The sequence below is a fragment of the Scyliorhinus canicula genome, chromosome 13, assembly GCF_902713615.1.
Source record: "Scyliorhinus canicula chromosome 13, sScyCan1.1, whole genome shotgun sequence".
NCBI lineage: Eukaryota > Metazoa > Chordata > Chondrichthyes > Carcharhiniformes > Scyliorhinidae > Scyliorhinus > Scyliorhinus canicula.
In genome coordinates, this window is record NC_052158.1 from 22,736,737 (window position 1) to 22,758,550 (window position 21,814).

Here is a 21,814-nt window from a genome sequence, read left to right on the forward strand (position 1 = left end):
GCGCGATTACATTTCCTATCAAGTGATTTGTAGGATCCATTCCAGACTCCAATTAATTTTGGAAAATGTCTCTTTGGCCTTCTTTGGCCACTTCCTTCAACATTCTGAGATGATTACCAAGCTTTGGAAATTTGTCCACATTAATTCCCATTAATTTTCACAAACCATGTCTTTACAAATACTAATTTTCTCCAGTTCCTGACTAAACCCTGTTTTTCTCAGAGCATCCTGTATATTATTCATGTCTTCCTTTATGAAGACAGAAACAATTTACGAATTTCGTTCCTCATCTATTTCTTTGTTCCCTGTTATCAATTCCCCCCTTTCTGACTGTCAGTGGCCGATATAGTTTTTATCAATCCTTTTCTCTTTACATACATATGGAAGCATTTGCAGGCAGTATTTCTGTATCCCGCTAATTTCCGTACAAATTTTCTTTCCCTCTTCCACATGAATCTCTTGATCGCCTTTGCTAAATTTTAAACTGGGTGTATTGCTTTTTCAAGCTAATTTGTCTGCCTCTTCTTTGGATATAATACTATCCCTATTTGCGCTTAAAAGTCATGGTTTGGCCACAGTTCCATTTCTACTCGAGGGCCAAATAGTCATAAACTACATCTGGTTTTACTTATTCGTTCCTCGAGTGCTTGCAAGTGCCTGTCTGCCTTCTTTTTTTTGAGAACTGTTTCCTACTCCGTCATAGCCACCTTATGCATCAGAGCATCGTAGGTACCTTTATTAATGTTCGGGAACCTGCTCTCAGATTCAACTACTTTACTGTTCACCTTGATAAAGAATTTTAAAATATTATGATTTCTCATCCCCAAATGTTATTTAGCAAGTTGTTTGCCAACTAATCCGTTCTCACTGTAGAACACCTAGTCCAAGATGGTCGGTTTCCTTGTTGGTTCCCCAACATACTGATGCAGAAAATCATCCGGTCCCCTCACCACAAAATCATACTCTATTGTACTGTGACTAATTTCAGCCAACTACTCTGTATACCCCGAAACAAGTTTACCCCATGAATCTCTGATTTCCTGTCTAATGTTATTCCCAACATTACCACTGCAGATTGGGAGTCTGAATACCACCCTCCAAATGTTTTTTTCTCCTTGATAAAAAACAATGAAGAATGCAGCACAGGAACAGGCCCTTTGGCCTTCCAATCCTGTACCGGTCATTATACGACCCTTGACCAAAACCTTCGGCACTTCCTTGTGCAATATCCATATATAGCTATCCTAGCCATACATTTGTCAAAATGTCTTTGAATTCCGTTAATGTCTCTGCTTCCACAACCACCACTGGCAACAGTTCCAGACTGTCTTTGAATTCCGTTAATGTCTCTGCTTCCACAACCACCACTGGCAACAGTTCCAGACGTTCACCGCCCGCTGTGTAAACAAAAGTGCCTTGTACAGCTCCTCTAAATTTCTGTAATTAAACCTTTAGCCTTGGGACCGTCTCCGCCACCCTGGGAAAGAGTGCCTGCTCATACACTCTATCCATGCCCTTTATTATCTTGATGTCACCCCTGAACCTCCGTCGATCTGATGAAAAAGTCCAAGTATATTTAGCCTCTATGCATAATTTATACAATCCAGACCAGGCAACATCCTGGTAAACCTCCTCTGCACGCTTTCCAGAAACTCCATTTCCTTCTGGATGTGTGGCGATTAATATTCTGCACAATATTCGTCGTACAGCCTTACAACTGCAGGATAACTTTTCAGTATTTATACCGAACACCGGTCCAATGACGGCAAGCAATCCTTATGCTTTATTTCCTACGTTGTCCACTTGTGTTGCCACTGTCAAAGATCTGTGAACGTGAAAGCCCAGTTCACTCTGACTTTCTATATTCTTAGGAGCTTTGCCATTTGCGGTAAATTTCCATCAATGGTAGGCTTACCAAACTCCATTAGACATTTGTCTACATTGTACTCCATTTGCCATTTCTCTGCACAGGTCTCACCACTATTTATGTCCTGCGCTATCCGCTGACAATCCTCAACACATTGTGCCAAACCACCAACTTTTGTGACATCCGCAAACCTACGAAACAGACAAGTTACATTTTTCACAAAATCGTTTATGTGTACTACAAACCACAGAGGCTCCAGCACATATCCCTGTGGAACACTACTAGTCACGTGCTCCCATGCAAAAAGCACTATTCAACTGACAGCCTTTTCCTCATGTGACCGAGTCAATCCTGCACCAATCTTGTCACCTATGCTCTGATCCCGTGTGACTTCATCTTTTGTACCAGTTTGCCATGATGCACTTTGTCAAAAGCTTTACTGAAGTCCATTTAAACAACATCGACCGCGCTCCCCTCATCAATCCAGTTTGTCACCTCCTGAAAAAACTCGATCAAGTTAGTGAGGCACGACCCTCCTTCACAAAACCATACTGTCTATCGCAAATGAACCCGTTTGTTTCCAAATCGGTATAAATCATGTCCCCGATAATTCTCTCCAATAATTTAGCTACTACTGACGTGAGGCTCACAAGCGTCAAATTTCCAGGATTATCTCTGCTACATTTCTTGAACAGCGGTATCATATTCGCTATTCTCCAGGCCTCTGGGTTCTCACCAGAAGCCATTGGTCACACAAAGATGTCAATAAGGCCGCAGAAACATCCTCATCAGTATTTTGTGCTAAATCCCATCCGGCAAAGCAGACGGATCTACCTGAATGTCTCCTAAAACACACAATACCTGCTACTTTTCATCTGAACATGGCCTAGACTAGCCACACACGCTACCCAAGAACCATCTTCCACAAAATCATGTTAGTTGGTGAACACTGATGCAAACTACTCATTTCGAACCGTGCCAATTTCCTCGAGCTCAGCACATACATTCCCCCACGGTCCTTAAGTGGTCGGATCATTTTACTGACCAGCCTCTTGCTTTTTACATATGCACATAAAGCTTTGGCATTCACCATAAACATTTTTGCCAAGAAGCTTTCATGACCCCTCCTTGCCCTCCTAATTTTCCGCTTAAGTATCTTCCTACTTTCTTTCTACTCTTCAAGGGTTTCGCATTTCCTTACACTTCTAGACCGTACAAAAGCCTCTTTTTTTCTTTTTGGCGAGATTCACAACATCCCTCGTTATCCAATACTCCCTAAACGCTCCAAATTTATCCTTCGTTGTTTCAGGAACGTGATGTTCCTGAATCCTATTCAACTGTTGCTTGAAAGACTCCTAAATCTCCGATGTTGACTTACCGCCCAACAGCCAAACATAATTCAACTTCTTCAATTCCTGTCTAATGTTATCGTAATTTGTCTTTGTCCAGTTTGGCACATCAACACGAGGGTTACCCTCGTCCCTATCCAAAACTACCCTGAAACCTACGGAATTAGAACATAGAACATACAGTGCAGAAGGAGGCCATTTGGCCAATCGAGTCTGCATCCACTCACTTAAGCTCTCACTTCCACCCTATCCCCGTAATGTGATAACCTCTCCTATCCTTTTTGGCCACTGAGGGCAATTTAGCATGGTCCATCCACCTAATCTGCATCGGAGCTTCCGGAGAAAACCCACGCAGACATGGGGAGAACGTGCAGACTCCGCATAGACAGTGACCCAAGCCGGGAATTGAACCTGGGACCCTGGCGCTTTGAACCCACAGTGCTAGCCACTTGTACAACTTGCTGCCCTAAATTCTGCTTACTTTTCACAAAATATTCTCCTATTGAAAACTCAACCGCCTTACCAGAGAACGTTCTCAATATAAGGTCCAGTACTGCCCCTTCCCGAGTTCGACAATTTACATGTTGCATAAAGACGCCTTCCTGCAGACACCTTACACAATCTGTTCCTTCTAATCCCAACACTAGTTGAGTCCCAGTCAATACAGGGGATGTTAAAATTCTCTACCACAACAACCCTGTTACTTTTGCACCTATGAAATATCTCGCCACTATCTGCTCCTCTGTCTCTCGCTTTCAGTTGGGGAGGCTGTAATGAACCCTCAGCATTATGATTGTCCACTTTCTGATCCTGAGCTCTACCCAGATTGCCTCATTTTGCAAGCCGTCTGAGGTGTCCTCCGGAAGTATCGCTATAATATTCTGTTTACCGAGTATTGCTACACCCAAACCCTTTTACATCCCGCTCTAATTCTCCTGAAGCATCTATATCCTTCAACGTTCTGCTGACAACCCTGACTTGAATTTAACAACGTTTCTCTAATTGCCACAATATCATATTACCAAGTACTGATCAGTGCTCATATTCATCTGCCTTACCTGCTACATTTCTGGCGTTGGAACAGCAACACTGTAAACCACTGCGTTTGATCATACACGGTGATGTTCTCTTATTTTTGTTCCCTATTCCCCGTCTGTTATTACACCTTCTAAGGTAACTTTCTGGTTACCAGCCCCTGCCATACGAGTTCGATCCTGCTGAGCGACTCCAGGAAATCTCCCAGCCAGGATATTTGTGCCCCTCCAGTTTATATGCACCCCGTCCTCTTGTATATGTCCTATATGTACAAGAAGTGATACCAATGGTCCATAAATCTGCAATCCTCCCTCCTATACCACAAGTTTGGCGACGTATTGAAATGCATTATCCTCCTGTTTCTAGCCTCATTGGCACGTGGCACTGGGAGTGATCCTGACAATGCAACCCGAGAGGTGCTGTGTTCTGGCTTACTGCGTATCTCGTGAACGCCTTCTGGAGGACCTCATTGACCTTGCTGCTATATCGTCAGTACCTATGTGTACTACGGCCTATAAATGTTCGCCCTCATACTTCAAGATGTACTGTGTTGGTGTAGAGACGTCCTTGACTCTTTCAGAAGGGAGGCAACATACCATTCGGGAGACTTTATTACGTCCAGAGAAGTGACTTCCTGTGCCCCTTACTAGAGAGCCCGCTTTATCTATCGGTCTCCTGCTCTATGCTCTGCCTTGCCGAGCAACAGCCGCAGTTATGGCGCCACTATTCTCGCTGTTGTTGCTATCCCCCGACCGGCTATCCCCCAACAGTATCAAAAACGATATATTTGTTCAAGAGGGGGACAGCAGCAGGAAATTCCAGCACCGACTGCCTGCCTTTCCTAGTTGTGACCCATCTGTCTGCCTGAACCTTCTGTGTGAGCACCTCCTATCTCTGACGCTTTACGTCACCTGCATGCTTTTAAGTGTATCCAACTGAAGTACGCGGTCTGTGAACAGCTGCGATTGGTTGTACCTCCTGGAGACACAGTCGACCGGAATGCAGGCAGCATCATGGATCTCCCACATCTCACAGTTCGAACACTGCACCCCGTTGAGTAGCATCTAAGCACCAGTGAATTAATTTGAAATAAAAAACTTAAATTGTTATTAGATTGAGCTACAGTTAACTATATGGTCCCAGGCGCTATAATTTTTTACCGCATAATTACATGTTCAATGCTAATCTCTGCCCTCGGGTTTACTTACTCCGCTGCATAGTTAATTAATTAGTTTGATATTTTTCAATGTTTTTTTCTAATTTAACCGTGATTCCCTCCCAGCCAATCAGGTGACAGCTTTATGGTGACGTTACGTCTCTGTTTTCTCCCGCCCCCCCTCCCCACCACACACACACAATTTGAATATACAGCGAGAGACACAGGCACAGACACAGTGTACCATTGCCTTCCCTATCTGCAGATCTATTTCTCTTACTCAGCTCCGATCCCGATATGAAAGAAACGTGTCTTATCTGCGACTCAACAATGCGCTCTCTCACTTGTAGTCACCTGAAGCAGAGCAAGCCGACTCACTGGAAATTTGTGTGTAACAAATCGAGGCATAAACATCACCTCCTCCCACCCAGCCACGAATTCCCACCTAGCTCCAAATTCCCAGCTCCCCAAACGCAGTCTTCGATGTGTCTCACTCTGGATTTGTCTTCTTTGCCTCATTGGGAGTGCTCACTGATGTTTCCTAACTGGAACCAGAAAGATTCCACATCGTCTCTACTAATATCTTCCCTCAATATTGTATCCATATCTTATTTAATCAACAGTGCAACTCCACCAACTTTCTGGCTGACCTTCCTAAAAGCTGAATATCCCTCAATGTTTAGTTCCGGTCGTTGGCCACGTTGAAGCTATGTCTCTATAATCCCAACTGTATCATTTCCCTTTACACCAATCTGCGCAACTAACAATTCCATTTTCTTTCGAATTATTTGTGCATTCAGGTACAAAACTTAACTCTGGGCTTTTTAACATTCCTTGTCCCGTCGCTACTAGTTTTTACAGTTTCATTATTGGAAACAGGCCCTTGATTTCTCTGCCTATAACTGTTCATAGTCTTCTTTCGTATTTTCCTATTGTTCTGTTTAACCCCTGCTCTGAATCCTTACCTAGATTCCCACCCCCAAGATAATAGTTTAAACCTCTTCAAACTGTGTGGCAATTCAACCCCCGCCCACAGGCATCAGTCCCGGTCCAGTCCTGTGTGACCTTTCCAATTTGTACAAGTCCCATCGCCCCCAAAATTGGTCCCGTGTCTTAGGAATATGAGGCCCTCCCCCTCACACCATCTCTTCAGCGACGTTTTCATGCCATACATCCAACAATTTCTAATCTGAATATCGCGTAGCACTGGAGGTAATCCTGAGGTCACGACCTTTGAATTCCCACGTCTCAACATTCTTCCTAACTTCCAATATTCTTCTTGCAGGGCCTCATCCCCTTTTACCCTATGTAATTGGCACCGATGTTACCCCACGACCACTGGCAGTTCACCATCCCACTCCAGAATGCCCTGGAAGCACACCAAGACATCTTGACCCGGGTACCTGAGGACAACACACCTGTTTTGTAGGGGAATGATAGAATATTACTGCACTTCTTGTCTCGTTCTCTTGATTTGCCTTGTATATCCTTTATATTATACGGTAATACACTTCAATTAAAATGCAATAACATTCTGACCATTTGTGTCCCTTCAGAAATTGAAATTTTAAAATTAAAGATCGCTAATGGTGGTAAGGCAATACATCAGTGAAGATATCTTATTAAAATGTCAATATAGCATAATCCCACGGCAGCACGGTGGCACAGTGGTAGCATTGCTGCCTACGGCGCTGAGGACTAGGGTTCGAATCCCGGCCCTGGGTTACTGTCTGTGTGGAGTTTGCACAGTCTGCCCGTGCGTGCGTGGGTTTTACCCCCACAAAACAAAAGATATGCTGGTTAGGTGGATTGGCCAAGCTAAATTGCTCCTTAATTGGAAAAAAATAATTGGGTTCGCTAAATTATTATTTTTTTTAAATTAAAAAATATATAGTACATTCCCGGTTAATTAAACGTTGTGGGCAAACGTTTAGAATCACTCGAACATCAGAACGTTGCGTAGGAGTTCGTTATTAGGAGTAGGAGTCCAACATTAATGTATTTTGATCAGTTCCGAGTTTTTTTTGATCTGACCCAATGAGTACAACACACGTGTTGTGGAGAGCAGTATCGGGGATGGGGTTGGGGTTGATGATGTGCCCGTGGGTGTTGTGATGGAGCCCGTTCAACATTGTTTTTCGATAATACTGCATCAGTTAACAGATAAGTAAATGATACTGCTAATATATTATATCTGCACATCAAATGCAAGTACAGTAAGTCCACCAGTAAAATACACAGGCATGAACCCTGAAGCTAAAGCTGAACCTCTGGGCACCTTTCGCGATGGCGCATAACAAAGGCATTTCCCATGCCCATCCAGCTAAGATGAGAAATGGTCAGTCATTGGATTGATTCATGTTTTTTCCTGGCTATCACTGTCCATGTTTGCCGTTAGTTTCCACAGTATGACAGGACCGAAATTTCTTCCGTTGTTTACCAGATGCTATCAGCCGCACCGGGCGGATTTAAAGGCTGATAATGACTCTTCTGTCAGATGTTTAGGGCAGATGGCTGTCAACTTTTGGAGTGCAACTTGAGCCTGAACCTCTGCACCAAAGTCATGGACGCTGCCACTACGTCACAATAACTTCTATCAACTTGGTTATTGGATCGCTTCAATATGTAATTGATGGGCAGTTTAGTTGCCTGACCCAACCTCTCAACAAAGGTATCTGCCAGTTTCGCAGTAATCACAATTGAGCAATCAAATTATGCCAAGAAAATTGGCAAAGATTAATAGAAAGTTGATATGCTGCGGTAAAGTTGCAGAGCAACCAACTTAACTGGCAACACCATGTGAAACATTATTGTAGAACATAGAACATGGAACAAGACAGCACAAAACAGGCCCTTCGACCCTCGATGTGTCGAGCATTGTCCGAAACCAAGATCAAGCTATCCCACTCCCTGTCATTCTGGTGTGCTCCATATGCCTATTCTATAACCGGTTCAACGTTCCTAAAGTGTCCGACACCATTATCACATCAAGCAGTCCATTCCACACCCTCACAACTCTCCCATTAAAGAACCTACCTCGCACATCTTTCCTATATATCCCACCCTAAACCTTAACGTTATGCCCTCTTGTAACAGCTACATCCACCCGAGGAAATAGTCTCTGAACGTGCACTCTATCTATCCCCCTCATCATCTTAAACCTCTAGTATGTCGCCTCACATCCTCCTCCGCTACAAAGGGAAAAGCACTAGCTCCATCAATCTTTCCTCACAGGGCCTATCCTGCAAACCAGGCAGCATCCTGGTTAAACCAGGCAGCATCCATGGAATTATGTTCAGTAAAATAGACACACAGCACATATAATTGAGCTAATAGGGTCTTCATTGTGGTAGACTTACGAGAGGAGTAATACGCATACTTGATGGCACTGTCGCGGTCCAGAAATGATGTATAATATTGAAAATTGCTGAACGACAACCCCACAAAATGGTTCCGCCAACCACCTGCTGCCTTGAAAAAATTTCAATTTAACGAAAGCCAAGTATACGATGACTCGCTTCCAGTTAACTACAGACAGAAGAAGATTGACACAAGGTGGAATTTCCCATAATATTGCTAATAAATAAAACGTTTCAGTCCAAACACCAAAGCTTCAACAAAGACAGAGGCAGTTTTTCATCAGATACCAGTGGTTCCAAAAATAAAAGGAGTGGGGTGGGGGGGGGGGGTACGACACGGTAGCCGAATGGCTAGCACTGCTGCCTGACAGCCCCAGGTACCCGGGATCCATTCCAACCTTGGGCGATGGGTTTCCACCGGGTGCTCCGGTTACTTCTCATAGTCCGACGGTGTTGTCCCTCGGTTTGATTAAAATGATAGGGTGGTGGATTGGGCCTAGGTTAAGGTGCACTTCTTTTATTTTGTAAATATTTTTATTCGACATTTGTACATCATACATAACAGAAAAGAAAAATAGAAACTGAAGAAAAAATAACCCCCCCCACCCCACCCCTGAATAGAGCAATGAAAACAGCGAAAATAAATAATCAACTAAACAATGCAATGTACAATGAACAATAATCACTAAACAATAATTGATCCCCAACCAAGCATAGGCAAACCCTTCTCTCCCCCCAACCGCACCAGCCCCCCGGGTTGCTGCTGCAACTGACCATCTTCCAACGCTCCGCCAGGAAGCCTAGGAACGAATGTCACCGCCTGAAGAACGCCTGCACAGATCCCCTTAAGGCAAATGTCATCTTCTCCAATTTAATAAACCCTGCCATGTCATTAATCTAAGCTTCTGTGCTTGGGGTCCTCGCATCCTTCCACTGAAGCAGAATCCTTCACCGGGCTACCAGGCACGCAAAGGCCAGAATATCGGCTTCTTTCGCCTCCTGCACTCCCGGCTCTTCTGACACCCCAAATATTGCAAGACCCCAACTTGGCGTAACCCTGCAGTTCACCACCTTTGATAGCATCCTCGCTACACCCCTCCAGAACTCCTCTACCGCTGGGCATGCCCAGAACATGTGGTATGGTTTTCAGAAACCCGAACATCTCACACACCGATCCTCACTCCCAAACAACCGGCTCAGCCTTTCTGAGTCTTGTGCAGTACCTTGAATTGTAGCAGGCTAAGCCTGGCGCAAGAGGCAGAAGGCAGTCGACCCCGTATCTTCATCGATCTCCTCCCCTTGTTCCTCTTCCCACGTACATTATAACTCGTCCACCGAGGCCTCCACCTCCTGTATCAACTGGTAAATTGACGAAATCCTACCCTCTCCCACACCCCCGACAACATCCTATCCTGACCCTTGATCTCCGGCAGCAGCAGGAACTCCACCACCTGATGTGTAACAAACTCCCTAACCTGCATATTACGGAAGGCGTTTCCGGGTGGGAGCCCGAAATTCTCCTCCAGTTCCCTAAGGCTCGCAAACCTCCCGTCGGTGAACAGGTCCCCAACCCTCCGAATACCCACCCTGTACCAGCTCCCGAACCCCTCATCCGTTTTCCAAGGGGAAACCGATGGTTCTTACGTATCGGGGACCACAACGAGGCCCCCACATCCCCCCTGTGACGTCTCCATTGCCCCCAGGTTTTAAGGGTCGCCGCCACCACCGGACTCGTAGTGTACATCATCGGCGGGAGCTGCAGCGGTGCCGTCGCCAGCGCCCCAAGGCTCGTGCCCACACAGTACGCCATCTCCAACTTCTTCCAAGCTGTCCCCTCGCCCTCGATTACCCACTTGCGTACCATCGCCACGTTGGCAGCCCAATAATGCCTGCAGAGGTTACGTAATGCCAGCCACCCCCGTCCCTCCGTCCCTACTCCGCTCCAAAAACACCCTTCTCACCCACGGGGTCTTCTTAGCCCACACAAACCCCATGATACTCCTATTAACCCGGTTACAAAACGCCTTAGGGATCAGGATGGGGAGCACTGAAACGAAAACAGAAACCTGGGGAGCAGAGTCATTTGAATGGACTGTACCCTACGCGCCATGGAGAGCGGCAGCATATCCCAACTTTTGAACTCCTCCTCCATCTGTTCCACCAGCCTCGTCAAGATATGCTTGTGCAGGGCCCCGCAGTTTCTATCCACCTGCAGCTCTAGATACAAAAACTCACCTGTGCCCTTTTTAGCGAAAGATCACGAATCCCCCTCTCCTGGTCTCCCGGGTGCACCACAGAAGCTCATGTTTAACTCCCCATGTTAAGTTTATACCCGGAGAAATCCCCAAACTCCCTGAGGATCCTCAACACCTCCGGCATTCACCCCACCGAGTCCGCAACATGCAATAGCAGATCGTCGGCATACAATGATACCCGGTGTTCCTCCCCCCCCCTCCCCACGCACCAAACCCCTCCACTTCCTAGCCTCCCTCAAGTCCTTGGCTAGGGGCTTTATCGCCAGTGCAATGAGCAGGGGGGGGGGGGGTTGGTGGATAAGGAGCATCCCTGCCTCGTTCCTCGGTATAGCCGAAAATATTCTGAACTCCGCCTGTCTGTAGCCATACACGTCACCGGGGCCTCGTACAGCAGCCTCTCAGCTGACGAACCCTTCCCCAAACGCAAACCTCCTCAACACCTCCCACAGGTTGCCCAACTCCACCCTATTGAAGGCCTTCGCTACATCCATAGCTACAACTAGCTCCGCCTCCCCCTCCACCACCGGCATTAAAAATTACATTTAGGAGCATACGTAAATTGGTATTCAGCTGCCTCCCTTTCACAAAACGCGTCTGATCATCGTGTATAATGCCGGGGACAGAGTCCTCGGTCCTCGTGGCCAATATCTTTGCCACCAGTTTTGCATCTATATTGAGGAGCAAAATCGGCTTATATGACCCGCACTGCAAAGGGTCCTTGATTCGGTTCAAGATCAGGGAGATCAGTGCCCTAGACAGTGTTGGGGGCAGGACCACCCTTCCTTTGCCACATTGAAAGTCCGAACCAGCAGCGGGTCCAACTAGTCCACATATTTCCTGCAGAATTCCACCGGGAACCTATCTGGCCCCGGTGTCTTCCCCGCCTGCATGCTCCCTAGTCCCTTAACCAGTTCCTTCAACCCAACGGTTGCCCTCAGCTCCGCCACCCGCTCCTCCTCTACCCCCGGGAACCTTAGCCTGTCCAAAAAAGACCCATCCCTTCCTCCTCCGATGGGGGCTCAGAGCGATAGTCCTTCATAGAAGTCCCTGAAGACCTGATTAATCTCCGTCGCATTATGCACCATGCTCCCCCCTCCTTCCCACACTCCCCCAATCTCCCTCACTGCCTCCCGCTTCCTAAGCTGATGTGCCAACGTCCTGCTGGCCTTCTCGCCATACTCATACACCGCCCCTAGCGCCTTCCTCCTCTGTACCTCCGCCTTCCTGGTGGTCAACAAGTCAAACTCGGCCTGAAGGCTGCGCTGCTCCCTGAGACGCCCCTCTTCAGAGGTCGCTGAGTACCTCCTATCTATCATGACCGTCACCCCACCAGCCTCTCCCTCTCTCCTCTCCTTCCCTACTTTATGGGCCCTGACGGAGAGCAGCTCTCTCCTGACCACCGCCTTCAACGCCTCCCAAAACCACCCCTACTTGCAGCTCCCCGTTATTGTTGGTCTCCAAGTACCTCTCTATGCACCCCCGGAACCGCCCGCTAACCTCTTCGTCCGCCAACAGCCCTACCTCCAAACGCCACAGCGGGCGCTGGTCCCTTTCCTGCCCGTGCACGACGTCCACCAAATGTGAGGCATGGTCAGAGATGAATATCGCCGAGTACTCCGTGTCCTCTACCCTCGGAATCAGCACCTGGCTCATTACAAAAAAGTAAATCCCAGAGTAGGCTTTATGAACGTGGGAGAAGAATGAAAATTCACTGCCCCCCCCCCCCCCCCGCCTCGCAAACGTGCACGGATCTGCCCCCCCATCTGGTCCATTAACACCCTCAGCACCTTGGCCGCCGCCGGCCTCCTACCCGGCCTAGACCTAGAGCGATCTAATGCCGGTCCCAGCACCGTGTTAAAGTCCCCACCCAGTATAAAGCCCCCTGTCTCTAAATCTGGGATCCGGCCCAGCATGTGCGGCATAAACCCCTCATTATCCCAATTCGGGGCGTATACATTCACCAGGACCACCCGCACCTCTTGCAGCTTACCACTCACCATCACATACCTACCTCCGTTGTTTGCAGCAACGCTCAGCGCCTCAAACGACACCCGCTTCCCCACCAAGATCGCCACCCCCGATTTTTGCATCCAGCCCCGAATGGGACACATCTCCCACCCACCCTTTCCTTAGCATTACCTGATCTGCCGCCCGTAGATGCATTTCCTGAAGCATGACCACATCTGCTTTGAGCCCCTTCAGGTGCTCGAGCATGCGGGCCCGCTTGACCGGCCCATTCAGGCCTCTTACTTTCCACGTTATCAGCCGGATCAGGAGGCAACCAGCCCCCCTCCCCAACGACTAGCTATAACCTTAAGATGCAGTTCTAGATGGCCTGTGTAGACTAGTTAGGCCGAGTGGTCTCCTTCGGCATTGTAGGGATTCTATTCTTCAGTCCAGATTCTGATTAAGCACGTCTTCCAGCTTTGTAGATACACACCTCGTGTCCAAGAAGACGAGTTGTCACATTAACTGTCTGTCCCAAAACCCATCACTGTGATAACATCCATTGGAATCCGGGCAGGTCCAGTTTGACGAGTTAAGTGGATAGAACTCCAAGCGAGAGCATGCGCCTTCTTCCATCCAGCAGATGGCGACATAAAGGCCTGGAACATCCATCACCCTGAAAACGGCTGAAACCTCTAAAATGATGCCTCCAAACTGTTTCCTTCTTTATGTGCCATTTACTGTCATGCAGTTATCACTCCTGAAAGACAAAGCATTCGAAAATCCGCCAACCATGCATCGCCCGGAACATTCCAGTTAACTCATAATTCTGGATTCTAGACACATATAAAACCAATTTGCATTTAAATTATTGTCGTTTCCTTAACAATCTTCCTTTTTCCTTGTCGGTGTGAGTGTCAAACGCGGTGGATGTTGCGAAACAACTCTTCGGCGCCTGTGCAAATATTGAACAGTCATTTTATTTTATCTTATCTCGACGCGGCTGTGCAAGTCACCAATAGAGGATTGGAACAGTTCTAAATTTAGGCCTGGCGAAATATAAGACATTCATTAGGAACAAATTAGAGCATAAACTGAAAAACATCTTTCCATTTACGGACGGGTACAGAGTGGAAAAAAGTAGGACAGTGGAATTTGTCATCCCCTCTTGACTGTGACCGCATGAATGCCTTTCTGTGGAGCACGTATTGCTGACCAGAAGCTGAAATATATTTACCAAATTAGTGAATTGCCAAGTGACGTGATCAGAGCTGCAGCGTAATCCTCTTTTTTTCAGTTAGGGCGCTAAACCCTTGGAAGTGGTGTTAGATTCTCATTATCAGTGATCGTTCAAAATGGTCATGTCACAGTTTAGGATTAGAACAAACTAATCGTTATTTTCTACAAAATGCTTTTTGATCTGACATTGAACAGTCCAGTATCTTGCATTGATGTTTTGAAACATGAATTAATGTACAAGGGACATTTTGATAGCCAGACCAGCTTTTTCAGTTCTCTACCAGTGTGCAGGTTGAAGAACTGGAACTTCCTAACACGGCTACGGAGGACGTGCGCAAATCAACTTTTACCGAATGCATTTTTCCAATCTGCTCCACACTATCTGACAGGCAACTGACACCCACATCAATAATAATGGTTATGTGACGTTTGTCTGCATTGTGCTTCTGGAGCAATGAGATAATATTGGCAGTTCGAACTTTTTTCTATCAGGTGGTTGACCAACAAACTGTCCCCCAATTACTTCGTGGCATTTACATATATTGGCAAGGTTTAAAGGCAATTGTTTAGCTGTCGGTTTCTGGAGAGAGACGTGTATGCTAACCTTTAGGCTCCAATGAAAATAAACGACATTTGCACCACAAGAGCTTGCACAGGACGGCTGGAAAGCATAGTTTGTTTTGCCAAACCTGATATGGAAGACAGAAACCACAATTTATTTTAAACAACCTTCCTTTGATTAAAAGCTAGATTTATTTTTCCCGTGTCACGAGTTTGGAAATACATTAGTTCTAAACTATAGTTCGCAAATTTGGATTTCAATTTTTCTCTCATGTTGAAACTATTTATTTTTTCTGCGGGAATATGGGAAATCTGAAATGGTGGAAAATAATTTGTGATTAGTTATCCATTTAACGTACATTTCACAGATGGCAGACCAAGTTCAGGTAAGATGCAATAACGTAGAACACTCCGTTGTGGATTTAATTACCAAAGATGTCCCAACAACTGGACATAGAAGTTAAACTGGGATCCGTACCTACGATTTACTCTTGTTATTTCCTTTGAAATCCTTGACACTGCCTTATTCGTTTCTACTTTCACCTAATGTTTCTTTTTTAAATTTAGAATACCCAATTATTTTTTTCCAATTAGGGGCAATTTAGCGTGGCCAATCCACCTACCCTGCACATCCTTTTGGGTTGTGGGGGCAAAACCCACGAAAACAGGGGGAGAATGTGCAAACTCCAAACGGGTAGTGACCCAGGGCATTGATCGAACCTGGGACTTCTGCGCCGTGAGGCAGCAAAGCTAATCCACTGCACCACCGTGCTGCGATCTCACCCCATGGATTGACATAACACAAGGGGTTCAACGAGGAGAGTGATAGTGTTTTAACTTGATACCAGTGGCAGCAATGAAAAAATGAACGGTGGGCGGTAGAGTAGCACAGTGGTTAGCACTTCTGCCTCACTGTGCCAGGGATCCCCTTCCGATTCGAGCCTTGGGCGAATGTCTGCGTGGGTTTCATGCGTGTGCTCTGGTTTCCTCCCACAGTCCAAAGGTGTCCACGTTAGGTGGATTGGGTATTATAAATTGTCCCTCGGCGGTTTTACAAAGATAGGGTGGGCGATTGGGCCTAGGTTAAGGTGCTGTTCCAGAAGGACTATATAGACTTGATGGGCCGAACGGCCTCCTTCTGAACTGTGGGAATTCTATGCTATGCATCCAGGTTCTGATTAAGCACTTCTTCCAGCCTTGTAAGTACACATCGTGGGTTCAACAAGACGAGTTGTCACATTAACTGCCTGCCTCCGAATCAGCACTGTGGTAACATCCGCTGTCATCCCGACGTGTCCAATTTGACGAGTGAAGTGGACAGATTTCCAGGCTCGAGCCTGCGCTGTCTACAACGCAGAGGATGGCGACATAAAGATCTGGCACATTCATCACCCAGTCAACTCCCGAATCCTCAGAAACTGTGCCTCCAAACTAATTCCTTCTCGAGGTGTCTCCTCCTGCCCTGCAGTTCCCACACTGAAAGACAAGCATTCGAAAATCCGCCAAACATACTTCGGAAGAAACAGTTCAGATAACCCAGAATTCTGGACTCTAGACACATATGAAACCAACTTGTATTTAAATTATTGTTTTTTCCTGAATTCTCTTTTATGCCATTGTTGGTGTGCCTGTTAAAGGGGGTGGATGTTGAGAAACACCTCTCGCGCGCTCGTGTAAATTTAAACCAGTTGTTTTATTTTAATCATAGAATTTACAGTGCAGAAGGAGGCCATTCGGCCCATGTAGTCTGCATCTACTCTTGGAAAGAGCGCCCTACCCAAGCCCACACCTCCGCCGTATCCCCATATCCCAGTAACCACTCCCAACGCTAAGGGCAATATTGGACACTGAGGGAAATTTAGCATGGCGAATCCACCTAACCTGCATATCTTTGGACTGTGGGAGGAAATCGGAGCACCCGGAGGAAATCCACAGACACGGGAGAACGTGCAGACTCCGCACAGACAGTGGCCAAACCGGGAATCGAACCTGGGACAGTGGAGCAGATGAGCAATTGTGCTAACCACTATGCTACCGTGCTGCCCCTTCTTCTTACTTCGACTTTACTATGCAAGTCATCAATAGAGGATAGGAACATTTTCCAAGTATAAGGGTGGCGAAATATAAGACATTGAATTGGGAGAAATTTAAACATAAAATGGAAAACGCCTTTCTTATTTCGGACGGATAGAAAATCAGGACAGTTAAATTTGCCATCCCCTCTTTTCTGTGGCCACATGTTCTGCATGCCTGTCTGCAAAGATGTGCTGCGGATGAGAAGCTGAAACATATTTGCCAAATAAGTCATCTGCCAGATGACGTGATCAGCGTTAGAACATCATCCTATTTTTTCAGTTAGGTCGCTAAACCCTTGGAAGTGATGATCGGGTCTCAGCATGAGTGATCGTAAAAAATGCTCATGCCACAGTTTCGGGTTAAAACAATCAAATCGATATTTTTCTTTCAAAATACGTTTTCATTTTATCTTCACCTGTCCAGTATCCTGCATTGGAGGATAGAAACATAAATTAACGGACAAGGGATATTTTCATAGACAGGCGACCTTTTTTAGTAATTTTACCAGAGGACAGGTTTAAGAACGGTGCCTACCGAACACCGCTACAGAGGTCGTGTGAGAATCAACTTCAGAGGGAACGTCCACCAAATGCAATGTGCTCAGAGCCAATCTGCTCCCGATACCGCTGACAGCTGACACCCGCACCAATAATAATGGTTTTGTGATGTGTGTATGCATTTTGTTTTGGGAGCAATGGCAGTTAATAGTGTTAGTTCGAACTTTATTTCCATCACGCCGCTGACCAATAAATTCTCCCGCTATTACATCCCGGAATTGGCATATTTTGGAAGGATATGAAGGCAACAGTGTGACTGTTAGTTCCTGAAGCAAGGCGTTTATTTGAACCGTTTGGCTCCAATGCAAAGACACAGCATTTCCTCCACGAGCATATCCATAGGATCGCTGTGACACATACCTTTCATTTTGCCAAAAATGCAAGCGAAGAACGAAACTATGTTTTATGATAAATAACCTTCCTTTGGTTAACAGATTGGTTTATATTCCTCATGTGTCACGAGCTTTGAAATGCATTTTTCCAAAATATACACAGGAAATTCGATTCCAATTTTTCTATCATGTTGAAACTGTTGTATTTTGTGGAGGGAAATGGGAAAACTGAATATGTAGGAAATAATTTGCGATTAGTTATTAATGTAACGTATATTTCACAGACGGCAGACCAAGCTCGGGTAAGATGTAACAACGTATAACACTCCTTTGTGGATTTAGTTGTCATAAATTACCTAACAATTGTACATAGAAGTTCAAATGGGATGTGTAGCTACGATTTCGTCATATTTCCTTTGAAATCCTTGACACTGTCTTTTCGTCTCTCATGGGGCATCATGGCCTGAAAGTATTTAATCTATAAGCGCGCGATTCTTCCGACTCACGAAAATTGAGCTGAGGGCACTGGACCTTGTGGAGGGGTCTGGTACCCGGGAAGGCGCGCTATGCGAGGTTGGCGGAAGTGCAGCAAGTGAGACAACCCTCCTTGACAAACACCCACCACTCCCCCATCCTCTGTCCCTTCACACACCCTTCCCACTTGGACATCTCCCCCATCCTCTGTCCCTTCACACACCCTGCCCACTGGGACACCTCTCCCATCCTCTGTCCCTTCACACACCCTGCCCACTTGGACACCGCCCCCATCCTCTGTCCCTTCACACACCCTGCCCACTGGGACACCTCCCCACCCTCTGTCCCTTCACACACCCTGCCCACTTGGACACCTCCCCCTTCCTCTGTCCCTTCACACACCCTGCCCACTGGGACACCTCCCCCATCCTCTGTCCCTTCACACACCCTGCCCACTGGGACCGTCCAGCGGCCTGCCGAGCAAATCTAAATAACCCGTCTCATTCTCTTCCCTAGGACGTGATGCCGAACGACAAGGGCCGTCTGGCTTCAGACGGACACAGGCATCTGCCCCCAGCTCACCTGGGGACGAACGACAGATGGTGCCTGATCAGCGGGGAGTCCCATCCTCCCCAACCCAATCTGCGGAGCAGGACGCCCAGAGGGTGGCGATACACAAGCCACAGAAATTGCCAGCGATAACCCTCCGGACTCTGAGCGTCCCCACACCATAGAAGAGGTGCTAAATTGCGACAACCTCGGGCTTGCGGCACTGCTATCTCCCAAACCATCCATCATCCCACAGACACTCACCCCGGTGGGCCTATTTAGTGATGAGTCTCCTAGGTCACAGTCTGGTTCGCAGATCACAGCTGAGCAGGTACAACAGGTGGAGGTTGGAGCAACCGAGGGCCCGGACTCGCGGAGGCCAGACCACGCCCAGCATGCAGCTGGCTCCCAGACGTTTTCCGAGTTCCTGGAGTTTCTCAACCCACCCGCACAGCCGATGCCTCAAGAAACCCAGGGAAACAATGACGGGATGAGGTATGTCTTCCAGACTCTGCAGACGCTGTTAGAGGAGTCGAACCGCGTTCACGAGCAGGGAGTGGTGCCGCTCATGGCAGAGACCAGGGCCGACACCGCACGGGTGGCATCCGCGGTGGAGGCAATAGGTGAAACAGTTTCTGCGATGGGTCAGGTTATGCAAGGCGTTGGGGTTAATGTGCACGCGTCATCCTCGGCCCTGGACAGGGTTGCCCTCTCACAGGCAGCAATGTGCCAGAGGCAAAACTACATTGCCGGCGCCCTGCAGGCCTTGGCCCAGTCTTACCAGGTCAAGGCCCAGTCGCAGCAGTCAGTCGCCGAGAGCATCAACCGCCTGACACATGTGCTGGATGGCGTCGTGCACTCACAGGTTGAGGTCGCACAGTCCCTGGCGGGAATGTCTAACTCCCTGGACTCCGTGTCTGCAAACCTTCGGATCCTGGTCGATACCATTGCAGGCCTCCAGGACTGGCATCGCCAGGTGTCGGGGGCACGACGGGGCACCTCCCCGCTCGCACCTCTGTCCCAAAGTGAGGCCCGGGGGCCACCGGGCTCCCCGAGGGAGGAGGAGGTTTCGGGGCCCGTCCCATTAACTCCATCACGGGACGTCCCGGAATTCTCGGCCTCCCCCCGACCCATCCCTGGTGCATCGGGTGGGCAGCAGGCAGAGCAGGGTGGCACAACGTCACCCGAGACGCCCGCAGAGCAGCCTGGCCCATCAAGGCCGGGTCGCCCCAGGAAACGCTTGGCCAAGGAGAAACGAGTCGAAGGGGGCAATTCGCAGCAGTCCTCCTCCACTCCTGCTGTATCATCTGGGGAATCACTTAGACGTAGTGGTTGGGTCCGTAAGGCAACTAAGATAGGCACTGAGTAAGTTTGCACTGGTGAAGGGCACAGTTTAATTGTAGGGGCTAGGGCACCTGTAAATTATTGTTAACATTAAACGCACTGTTCCACCTTACTTGTAATACCGTGTGATTGTTCCACAGCCACAGGAATCGTGATGGTGACCGAGTGTCGCTGGGGTTGACGAGCGGTGAAACTTCCGTGCCGGGTGTGCAGTCCCTGCCCCTACCCCCACCTCCTCCCACAGCTAGCCCACGCGGGCACGTAATAGAGTGTCCATAACGAACTCAGCGGTCACCCAGGTGGATGGTTCAGCTATTGCCATGGGTCAGACACTCTCTGACGATTCTGAGCTCACATCTCTTCGCAGAGCACGACGGGGCTCCACGGGGAGAGTGAGGGGGGAGTGGGGGAGACTGAGGGGGGAGTGGGGGAGATGGAGGGGGGAGTGGAGGAGATGGAGGGGGGGAGTGGGGGAGACTGAGGGGGGAGTGGGGGAGACTGTGTGCCAGGTGTCGGGGGCACGACGGGGCACCTCCCCGCTCGCACCTCTGTCCCAAAGTGAGGCCCGGGGGCCACCGGGCTCCCCGAGGGAGGAGGAGGTTTCGGGGCCCGTCCCATTAACTCCATCACGGGACGTCCCGGAATTCTCGGCCTCCCCCCGTCCCATCTCTGGTGCATCGGGTGGGCAGCAGGCAGAGCAGGGTGGCACAACGTCACCCGAGACGCCCGCAGAGCAGCCTGGCCCATTAAGGCCGGGTCGCCCCAGGAAACGCTTGGCCAAGGAGAAACGAGTCGAAGGGGGCAATTCGCAGCAGTCCTCCTCCACTCCTGCTGTATCATCTGGGGAATCACTTAGACGTAGTGGTTGGGCCCGTAAGGCAACTAAGATAGACACTGAGTAAGTTTGCACGGGTGAAGGGCACAGTTTAATTGTAGGGGCTAGTGCACCTGTAAATTATTGCTAACATTAAACGCACTGTTCTACCTTACTTGTAATACTGTGTGATTGTTCCACAGCCACAGGAAACGTGATGGTGACCGAGTGTCGCTGGTGTTGACGAGCGGTGAAACTTCGGTGCCGGGTGTGCAGTCCCTGCCCCTCCCTCCACCTCCTCCCACAGCTAGCCCACGCGGGCACGTGATGGAGTGTCCATGACGAACTCAGCGGCCACCCAGGTGGATGGTTCAGCTATTGCCGTGGGTCGGAATCTCTCTAACGATTCTGAGCTCACAGCTCTTCGCAGAGCGGGATGTCATCATTCCACATGGCACTGATCACAACCGCTGACACAGCCATCAATGATGTGCCATACCATCTGGAGCCAGTGGTAAGGGTGATGTCGAAGTGGAGCAGTATACACTGAGAGGGGGTGTGGGGGGGGGGGGGGTGGGGTTGTGGTGGTGGCAGTTGTGTGTTGACCCTCTGCACGACTAGCGATGCAGGTGGTGGTTTGGTGTTCAGCGGGGATGTCACATGCGATGCGTGAACCGTGCTGCCACCAAGGCGTCGCGTGCCCGCCGTCCTCGCCGGGTCTGTCGTGCCGCCTCCTGGACATCACCAGCACTTGGGTTGTGTCTGCGCTGCGCCCACCACTCCGCCAGCCTCCTCCCTCTCCTCCTCCTCCTCCTCCTCCTCCTCCCTCTCCACCTCCTCCTCCTCCTTCTCTGTGCTGGCACCACTGCTACTGGCTTCTCCCTCCGCCTCCTGCAGCAG

The 21,814-nt window shown here is 48.4% G+C and overlaps 1 protein-coding gene across 1 annotated transcript in view; it reads left to right on the top strand.

Annotated features, from left to right (window-relative positions):
* The window catches only part of LOC119976524 (golgin subfamily A member 4-like), a 1,176,663-nt gene that overhangs the window by 520,512 nt on the left and 634,337 nt on the right, over nt 1-21,814 (top strand). The window contains exons 79-81 of the mRNA XM_038817077.1: nt 6,964-6,999; nt 15,137-15,154; nt 18,018-18,035. Coding sequence (XP_038673005.1) covers nt 6,964-6,999; nt 15,137-15,154; nt 18,018-18,035 — 72 coding nt within the window. The remainder of the gene's footprint in view (nt 1-6,963; nt 7,000-15,136; nt 15,155-18,017; nt 18,036-21,814) is intronic.